At 34.5% G+C, this 9,623-nt stretch overlaps 3 protein-coding genes and 1 pseudogene across 4 annotated transcripts; 2 read left to right on the top strand and 2 right to left on the bottom strand.

Annotated features, from left to right (window-relative positions):
* The first annotated feature begins 38 nt into the window (after positions 1-38).
* LOC11437285 (phytoene synthase 2, chloroplastic) lies at positions 39-2,877 on the top strand. The gene is made up of 6 exons (XM_003601571.4): positions 39-618; positions 968-1,018; positions 1,111-1,283; positions 1,474-1,709; positions 1,827-2,019; positions 2,312-2,877. Exons 1-6 carry the CDS (start codon positions 294-296, stop codon positions 2,495-2,497), a joined length of 1,164 nt encoding a protein of 387 aa, XP_003601619.1. The 5' UTR covers positions 39-293; the 3' UTR covers positions 2,498-2,877.
* Positions 2,878-3,490: 613 nt separating this feature from the next.
* On the bottom strand, positions 3,491-5,375 carry LOC11444158 (F-box/kelch-repeat protein At3g23880). 2 transcript variants are annotated; one of them, XM_003601572.4, is made up of 2 exons: positions 4,106-5,375; positions 3,491-3,997 (listed from the first exon to the last, which is right to left on the bottom strand). In XM_003601572.4, the coding sequence occupies exon 1, from the start codon at positions 5,328-5,330 to the stop codon at positions 4,113-4,115; it is 1,218 nt and encodes a 405-aa protein (XP_003601620.1). In that variant the 5' UTR covers positions 5,331-5,375; the 3' UTR covers positions 3,491-3,997; positions 4,106-4,112. The 2 variants fall into 2 exon arrangements, with proteins under 2 accessions (XP_003601620.1, XP_024635289.1); XM_024779521.2 differs by having other exon boundaries at positions 3,600-3,987.
* A 1,228-nt stretch (positions 5,376-6,603) lies between these two features.
* LOC120579609 (bifunctional 15-cis-phytoene synthase, chromoplastic-like) lies at positions 6,604-7,609 on the top strand (annotated as a pseudogene).
* An 889-nt stretch (positions 7,610-8,498) lies between these two features.
* LOC11444159 (F-box/kelch-repeat protein At3g23880) lies at positions 8,499-9,623 on the bottom strand. Its single transcript, XM_024778984.1, has 2 exons — positions 9,396-9,623; positions 8,499-8,888 (listed from the first exon to the last, which is right to left on the bottom strand). The coding sequence occupies exons 1-2, from the start codon at positions 9,621-9,623 to the stop codon at positions 8,499-8,501; spliced, it is 618 nt and encodes a 205-aa protein (XP_024634752.1).

Here is a 9,623-nt window from a genome sequence, read left to right on the forward strand (position 1 = left end):
CCCAATTTTCTATGGAAGAAGGATAAGGATAGAAATATATAGAAATGAATCAAATGATCAACCAGCCATTGGTCATTTAACTATTTATGTACTATATAACTATATACCTAATCTAGTGATTGCTACAATACAATACAATACAGAATGCAACAAAAACAAAATGATAGTAAATATTTGTTTTAAGGAAAAAATCCTAGTAGTTGATATATATAGCTTCCTCCTCCACATTCATTTGAAAGCAATACCTTAAAAGTACTACTCATCTGTTAAACCTTCAAAGTAGAGATAGTCCAATGAGTATACCATTTTCTGTGGCAGCAAAGCCTTCCATCATTAGGACCAACAGAAAACCATATTGTAGAAGATATGATGTTATAACATCAGAATTAATCATGGTTCCAAAACATAAAACAGCCACCTTTCCTCAGTTGTCAAAACAAGGAGTTTCTGTTGCTGACCTACATGTACAAGAAGTTGTTGAAAAACAGTCTCAGACAAACATTTTTGACACTCTATGTTCTAGTAATTTCAAGCCACAGTTTGAGCCTAGTTTTCTCAAGGATGCCTATGAAATGTGCAGAAATATCTGTTCCGAGTATGCAAAGACATTCTATCTAGGTAAAAATCTAGAGTATGTGCTTCTAAATGCATCTTTGGAAATTGGAATCACGTGAGTTTAAGGAAATCACGGTAGAGCTATGATTTTGTCAAAGCTCCAAAGTTTTCTTTTTTGGCAAAATCACCGTGGCACGCTGGATTCTTCCAAACTCACCGTCAATCCAAACATGCACTAAGTTAGTTTGGCCTTCATGCCTTATAATAAGATGATAATTTATTTTTTGTTTTGATTCTTAGAAACTTGATTGGTAAACAAACTTGACAATTCTTTTAAAAAATTATATCAAAATTTCTTGCACTCTTTTTGATACCATAGGTTTAACAATTTCCATTTTCATTTCTTAAACAGGAACTTTGCTTATGACCGAAGAAAGACAGAAGGCTATATGGGCTATATATGGTAGGAAATTACAATAGATCAAGATAGAAACAATGTTGCAATTAGTTTTGTAAGTCAAAATATATCTTATTTATTGAAATCTTTGTTTGCAGTTTGGTGCAGGAGGACAGATGAGCTTGTTGATGGTCCTAATGCTGACTATATGAGCTCTGCTGTTCTTGATAGATGGGAAGAAAGATTGCATGACATTTTCAATGGATGTCCCTATGATATGCTTGATGCTGCTCTTACAGATACAATCTCCAAGTTTCCCTTGGATATTAAGGTAACAGCTAAAATTCCTTAACTATCAATTCTCATGCTTTCAGAATCAGATTAATATTTAACACTACTAGAAAAATTGAATCAGCGATGAAAAATCACGAATATGTTCTGGTTGTATCTTGAAGTGTTTTTTCTGTTATAATTTTTGTCTGTAATTCAACTAATGAGATAATGCTTGTGTTTTATTGCAGCCTTTTAGGGACATGATAGAAGGTATGAGAATGGATACGAGGAAATCACGATACAAAAATTTCGAAGAATTATATCTTTACTGCTACTATGTGGCGGGAACTGTTGGTTTGATGAGTGTTCCAGTAATGGGAATCGCGCCAGAATCCCTTATCCCTGCTCAAAGTGTATATAAATCAGCATTATATCTTGGTATTGGAAATCAACTCACAAACATTCTTAGAGATGTAGGGGAGGAGTAAGTTTATAATTCTAACCGATTTGCTTCACTTAGTTGATATTCACTTTTCTGCTTAATTATTTTAATATGATATATGATATTAATTAAAGAATTATATGATTTGTTTGACTATAGTGCATTAAGAGGTAGAGTGTACCTTCCACAAGATGAACTTGGTGAGTTTGGTTTATGTGACAATGATGTTTTCTCAAGAAAGGTGAGTGAAAGATGGAGAGAGTTTATGAAACAGCAGATTGCAAGGGCAAGATTCTACTTCAACTCGGCAGAAGAAGGAGCTTCTCACCTTGATAAAGCAAGCCGTTGGCCGGTACATACATTTTTCGAATCTACTCAACCGCATATAAAAAATATAAAAACAATTAAGCATTGCATATAATCCTTCCTCACTGGTGATATTAGTTTAATCAATTAAGTTCGGTACGAGATTAATTTTCTCTAGACACTAGATTATCCAACTCCAATTATAAAGTGGAAGAAAGGCGTTGAATCAAATGATTTTTAAGATTGGCATGCATACCAATTAGTACATTATGATGCCATGATTATATGTCATTGAAGGTAATGAGTAGATATTAATATAGTTTATGTGTGATTTGCAGGTTTGGTCCTCATTAATATTGTATCGCAAAATCTTAGATGCAATCGAAGACAACGATTATGACAATTTGACAAAACGAGCTTATGTAGGACGAACTGAGAAGTTTGTGTCGTTGCCTGCAGCTTATACTAGATCTCTCTCAATTCCCAAAACCGAATCTCATGCTTCCTTCACAAGGCATATGTAGCAAATTTTTACCCAAAGGCTAGCGTTATTTGTTTATTGTGCAAAATGCATACCGCAAATTAATTAATAAGAAAAAAACTAGCTCAATATGGACCAGGAAAAATACTTGGCTTCAGTTCCAGAAATGAAAAACCATGGACTAAACAGTTTTACTATTCATATCAAAGTTAGAAATTCAAGCCATGGCAGCAAAGATGTATGACAAAATATATGTATGAATTGGTCAAGTACTGTAATTAAATATAAATTTGATGGCTGTAAGTGTTTTGTATTAACAGGCGGAATTGACAGGTGAACTTATCTCAATTACTGGTTATGAGTGATTATACAAATTATACAAATATATAAATAAAATAAAAACACCTTGTTCATGTCAATATCATGCTCTTCTCGCACGGTTCCTTTTGTCATATATCTTTTTTCTTATTTGGGGTTCGGCTATATATGCTCATGTATAAAAATTGACATGATAGAGTTGGGATTGTGAGTTCAGAATATTGTTTAACTATACTTTGGAGATTTGATGACAAATATGAATGAATAAAGATGTTGTATGTCACAACTAAGAGCAGTATTCATGAAAAAATAACGCGAAAGTTTTGTTATGAATATTCGGTATAGGAAAGTATAGCCGACCCCGCTTAATGGGAAAAGGCTTGGCTGTTATTGTATTTCGTAGAGGAAAGTATGACTACGGGCCTTTGAGACTTGATATATTGATTATTCACCTGGTTTTAAAGTTGAGCAGTCATGCAGGATGAAATCATACCCTTGCCTGTTGATTTTTGAACCAGTTTTTGGGGGCTGAAAATCGTTGAGGAGTCATGTTATATATTTGATTCTTTTAGATCAATGCTGATTAAGTCTCTTACTGCATAGTGCATAGACAAGTTATGTAGTAATTGGCTTAGTGATTACTTGTCTTACCTCACTGCATATTCAAGGAATTAAAGCTTCTCCCCCAGATATACATGCACTAATCTTAAGCAATAACATGAACAATTAAATAGTAATAGACTTTAACTCATTACACATAACTGTCACAAGGGCTAGGCCAATCCCATTAAGTATTGATTGAAGAAACAACTCAAACCAACAAATAATTGAAAATAACAAGTTGCATCTGCCATGAACTAACAGTAACAATGATCCCAAAAGACAGCAATAATCAGAACATGCAAATACATATCATAAATAGAAATTAACCATATATAAGTTGGAGTTGAATCCTATGCTTAAACGACAAAATATAGCATCTATATCTTAACATTAAGAACAAGTGATATCAGACTTTCAATTTAGTCTTATGGATCCATCCACAGTTGATGTTTTGAATCTTGAGAATCTTCAAAGCATCATTTTTGGAATCGTGCACAACCAACTTCAAATCGATGCTTCGCAACTCATGAAAATTCAACAGGACTTAGGCATCCTCAGAAATATATATATAAAAAAGTCTTGGCATAAGCAATTGAAAACAACAAGTTCCATCTGCCATTAACTAACAATAACAGTAATCAAAACATGCAAATAAATATATTATATACAAAAATTAACAACATATAAGATGCGGTTGAATCCCATGCTCAAATGAAATAACATAGCATACCTTGACATTAAGAACAAGGTGATATCAGACTCTCAGTGTAGACTTTTGGATCCTTCCAACCATTTCTATTTTGAATCTCACGAATCTTCAAAGCATCAGTTTTGGAATCATATACAGCCAACTTCAATGGCACACATGCATCCAACACCACTTGGCCATCCTCAGAAAGATAGAAAGCCTTGTAAAAAGCACGCAACCTCGGACTTTGATCTTCCAAGTAAGGAACCTTGCACAATTTAGTCCAAGACTCTTTCTTTCCATATTCCTCCATAATCCAAACATCCATAAACAATTCATTACTTGCAAAGATGCACAGGTAATCCCACACCAATCCTAAGGTCCACAAATCCGTCTCCAAATCAGGCGGCAAAACCTCACAATATGACTCGTCCTCCAAATCAAGAGAAACAATTTCACGCTGAGAACCTGGACCATCATATGTCAACCAATGAACATAACCCGCCACAAATATTCCTGAATCAGGAATAAAGCTCCAAGATGGGAAGTCTTCAATCCTTCTCCAAGAAGACGTACCCATAGTATGAACTTCAACTGTAGTTCTCTTGACACAAAAGGTAATAGCAAAAACCTTATAATTATCGGCGAAAGGATCATACCCAAAAGTAAATAAGCAAGAAGGCGATCTTTTCAGTGAAATATATTTTAAAGGAGGCAATGTTTTGAATTTATTAATGAAAGGGTTCCACAAAACAGCGGAACTATAATCAGTGGTGAGACAAATGATGCCATCGCAAGAACACCATTCATAAGGAGAAGCAAATTCCTCTGTGAGACAAGTAGGGTAAGTGAGTTGTGTCTGTGGAACTGGAACGGTAGAAGTTGATAGAACAGATTGAATTGGGGAAACAATGAGAGCAAATCTGCCTGAACCGTTGTTAGAGCGTAAGATAAGGTGGTGGGGCGTGGTTGACGAATGAAGGTGCTTCTTTGCGAATTTTGGATCGGAGATAAGAGAGTTGAAGGACTTACAGAGGCACCGGAGTTGTAAGAGTAACTTGACAGGGAGTCTGCATAGAATTTCTGCGACCAATTCGAAAGGAAGAGTGGGCAGTGGCGGCGCGTGACGCGACTGTGGTGTTAGGGTTTCGGTGGATTGCTGCATCTCAGTGACAGTTGGTGACGGGGAAGAAATGGCGATGTTAGGGTTTCGGTTGCTTCGCCGCTTTCTTCTTTTTCTTCTTTTTGATAGTACGGTGGCCTCCATTTCAGCGATATGCTCAAACGAATGTTTGAGAGGTGTCTGTTTGGCAAACCCAAAAAACATACTTATAGTTTATAAATTTGTGTGACAAAAAAATACATGTTTTTTTAGGAGAAATGATATTTGTACATCTATTTTATAATAATTTTTGGACAACTTTCTCTCTCATGCAAATAGTTTATCAAATGGATGTACATATATCATTATTTTTTTTAGAGAGAAAAAAAAAAGTTTGATAATAGTCTTTTCATGCAAATGTTCAAATTTAAACTGATCCAAAGAGATGAAAAAAAAAAAATCCTCAAAACTTAATATTATTGGATGTGTTTTTGTGAAAATCGCCAAATTTAAGATTGATATTTTTAAAACGAAACAAACCGCATACATATTGCAGCACTCCTTTCTCAAGTAGGGGATGCTGAAGTTGTTGAGACCGCATAGGAAAACACTGCAATCAGTCCTAAAGGTAGATGCGACTTCGTTCCTTTCTTTTCTCATAAGAGTGTTAGCGCACTGGCTCCTATGTTTGAAAAAATTGCGATTTTGGCCCCTAACTAAATAAACTACAAAACTGTCCCTTAAGTATTGACTTTTTTGCAGTTTTGACCCCATGTCAATTTTGATAAAGTCAATGCACACATGGACGCCACATGTGTATTTATTTTTTAATTAAAAAAATATTTTTTTATATATTTTTTAATTAAAAATAAATAAATTATATATTTTTTATTTTTAATAATTAAAAAATAAATAAATACATACGTGACGTCCACGTCAGCTTTGACTTGGTCAAAATTGGCATGGGGCCAAAACTGCAAAAAAGTTAATACTTAAGGGGCGGTTTTATAGTTTATTTAGTTAGGGGGCTAAAATCGCAACTTCATGAAACATAGGGGGCCAAAACTGCAATTAAGCTTTGAATATTTTACTTATTTTTTTATTAGTATAATATATAGAAATTTTTACACTCATGTTCTAGTAATTTCAAGCCAAGTTTGAGCATATTTTTCTCAAGGATGCCTATGAATTGTGCAGAAACATTTCTGCTGAGTATGCAAGACATTTTATCTATAGTATTGCCTCTCAGTGCTTGTTTAAATTGACTTATTTCAGTTTATCTTTTGGCATAAACACTTGCGAGTCTTTTTTGGAACAGCTACTTATGACATGTCTATAAGCTGCCTTTAGGCTATTTCCATAACATGTTTAATTAAGTTGTTTATAAATGCTTAGTTAAGTTATTTATCCAAACAAGGCCTAAATTAGGCGGAACATCATGCCAATGTTATAAGATGATTGTTTATATTTGATGTTAATTATTCTTAAAAACTTGATTGGTAAACTAAATTGGCAGCAATTCCCTTCAAAATTTGTAACATAATTTCTTGCATCTTTTTTTGATACCATAAGTTTAATAATTTTCATTCCTTTAACAAGAACTTTGCTTATGACCGAAGAAAGACAGAAGGCTATATGGGCTATATATGGTAAGAAATTACAACAGATAAAGATAAAAACAGTGTTGCAATTAGTTTTGATGCAAGCCAAAATATATTTTATTTATTGAAACCTTTATTTGCAGTTTGGTGCAGGAGGACATATGAGTTTGTTGATGGTCCTAATGCTGACTGTATGAGCTCTGCTGTTCTTGATAGACGGGAAGAAAGATTGCATGACATTTTCAACGGACATCCTAATGATATGCTTGATGCTTCTCTTACTGATACAATCTCTTGGTTTCCGTTGGATATTAAGTAACAACTAAAACTGGTTAGTGATCATTTCTCATACTTTCAGAATCAGATATTAATACCACTAGAAAAAATTGTATTAGAAACAAAAAATCTTGAAATATGTTCTAATTTAATTTCTAAGCATGTTTTTCTATCTCTATTTTTTGTCAATAATTCAATTACTTGTGTTTGATTGCAGTCTTTCTGGGACATGATAGAAGGTGTGAGAATGGATACGAGGAAAACACATTAAAATTGTTTTGAATTGAAGAATTATATATATATATATATATATATATATATATATATATTTTTTTTGTGAAGTAGCCTAGCGGCGAGAGAAACTCACGTTAAAGGTGAATAAGTGGGGTGTTTGGGGTTCGAACCCCAGCCCCTGCATAAATTATGCATTATCCCTTATCAAGTGAGCTATAAGCTCACGTGGACGAAGAATTATATCTTTACTACTACGTGAGCATAACTGTTGGATTGACGAGCATTCCAATAATGGGAATCGCGCCAGAATCCATCACCCCTGCTCAAAAATAGGAACTGTTGGCAGGAACTATTTTTGTTGTTTTGGTTAACCGGAGTTTAGGAACTCACAGACCAACTATTTGTGCTAGACTATGATGGTTTTTTTATGAAATTTATTTTTAATTAAAGAAATGTGTTGAATCAAATGATGATTCATAAGATTGCCATGCTTGCCAATTGGGTACATCATATATGATACCATGCATATATGTCATAACAGTACTTTGGTTTATTTGTGATTTGCAGGTTTGCTCCTCGTTAATACTGTATCGCAAGATCCTAGATGCAATTGAAGACAACGATTATGACAATTTAACGAAACAAATGTAGGATGAACTAAGAAGATTGTGTCATTGCCTGCAGCTTACACTAATCTCTCTCAATTCCCAAAATGAAATTGCATCATTCGTTCACAAGACGTATGCAACAGAGTTGTAATCAAAAGTCAGCGTTATTTGTTTATTGGGCAAAATGCACATCACAAATTAATAAGAAGAATTAGGTCACGTATGGACCAGTTAAATGCTTGGCTTCAGTTCCAAAATTTAAAAATCCATTGAATTAAACAGTTATATTATTTCATGAAGAGTATAGAGAAATTCTAGCCATGGCAGTAAAGATGTATGACAGTTTTGTAATTCCCCTCTGTCTAACCGTGTGACAAGAGGGCTAGGTCATTCTCAAGGGTATTTTCGTTTTAAGCCAACAACTCAAACTAACAAACCAATGAAAATAACTGCAATATTTCAACCTACAAATTCCAACTATCATTAACTAACAATGATTCAATGAGTCCGTTTATCCAAATATACAAAATGAATTAAGATCAACAGAATTAACCATATATGTTGCAATTGAATCTTATGCTCAAATGACATGACATAGCATCTACACCTTGACATTAAGAACAAGGTGATAGACTCTCGATGTAGACTTTTGGATCCATCAAATGATTGCTATTTTGGATCTCAAGAATCTTCAAAATACCATTTTTGAAATCATAAACACCGACCTTCAATTCGATACTTCCCAACTCATGCAAGTCCATCAACACTTGATCCTCATCAGAAATATATAAAGCCTTGGTGAAAGCATACAAACCCCAATTTTCCACGTAAGGAACACTGTACAACTTCGTCCAAGACTCTTTGTTTCCATATTCCTTCATAATCCATATATCCAAACACATTTCACTATTTGCAAAAATGCACAAGTAATCCCTAACCACCCCTAAGGTCTTCAAATTTTTCACGGAATCATCAGGCTGCAAAAGCTTTTGATATAACCCGCTCTTCAAATCAAGAGAAACAATAACATATTTCAAATTATCAAATGTCAACCAATTAATAGTGCCACCAATGAATATTCCTGAACCACAAGCGGAGCTACAACATGGAAAGTCTTCAATCCTTCTCCAACAACTTGTACCCAGAGTATGAACACTAACTTTATTTTTGTTGATACAGAAGGAAACAACAAAAACCTTATAATCATCTGTGAAAGGATCGTGCCCGAAGCTATACTTGGAAAAAGGAAAAAGGAAGTATTTTTCTTGTAATTTCCAAAGGAGGCAACATCTTGGATTTATTAATGGAAGGGTTCACAAAAGGGCAGAACTATCATTAATGGTGAAACAAATGATGCCGTCGCAAGAACACACATCCAAAGGAGCACCATATTCCTTTAAGAGACTGTTAGGGTAACTAAGTTATCTCTGTGTAAAGCTATTAGTTGAAAAAACAGATGAGATTGGAGAAACAAAGAGAAGGAACTCTCGTAAGTTGTTCGTAGAACTTACCATGAGATTGTGGTGCGTGGTTGACATACGAAGATGCTTCTTAGCGAATTTGGGATCCAAGATTAAAGAATTCAAGGACTTGCAGAGGCATCGGAGTTGTAAGAGTAACTTGACAGGAAGCCTACATAGAATTTCTGCCACCAAATCGAAAGGAAGAGTCGGCAGGGGTGGCGTGTAAAGCGAAGGTGATGTTAGGGTTTTGATGAAGGTAGCCGATTGCTGCATCAT

Source organism: Medicago truncatula, chromosome 3 (assembly GCF_003473485.1).
Source record: "Medicago truncatula cultivar Jemalong A17 chromosome 3, MtrunA17r5.0-ANR, whole genome shotgun sequence".
Taxonomy (NCBI): domain Eukaryota; kingdom Viridiplantae; phylum Streptophyta; class Magnoliopsida; order Fabales; family Fabaceae; genus Medicago; species Medicago truncatula.

Bases quoted from the DNA above. Each gene is read 5' to 3' on its own strand.
- LOC11437285 (XM_003601571.4), top strand. From the start codon at position 294: ATGAGTATACCATTTTCTGTGGCAGCAAAGCCTTCCATCATTAGGACC. The intron at 619-967 runs GTAAAAATCTAG...TTTCTTAAACAG, and splicing joins TGCAAAGACATTCTATCTAG to GAACTTTGCTTATGACCGAA. The intron at 1,710-1,826 runs GTAAGTTTATAA...GTTTGACTATAG, and splicing joins CTTAGAGATGTAGGGGAGGA to TGCATTAAGAGGTAGAGTGT.
- LOC11444158 (XM_003601572.4), bottom strand. From the start codon at position 5,330: ATGGAGGCCACCGTACTATCAAAAAGAAGAAAAAGAAGAAAGCGGCGA.
- LOC11444159 (XM_024778984.1), bottom strand. From the start codon at position 9,623: ATGATGCAGCAATCGGCTACCTTCATCAAAACCCTAACATCACCTTCG. The intron at 8,889-9,395 runs GTAAGTTCTACG...CTTGATTTGAAG, and splicing joins CCACGCACCACAATCTCATG to AGCGGGTTATATCAAAAGCT.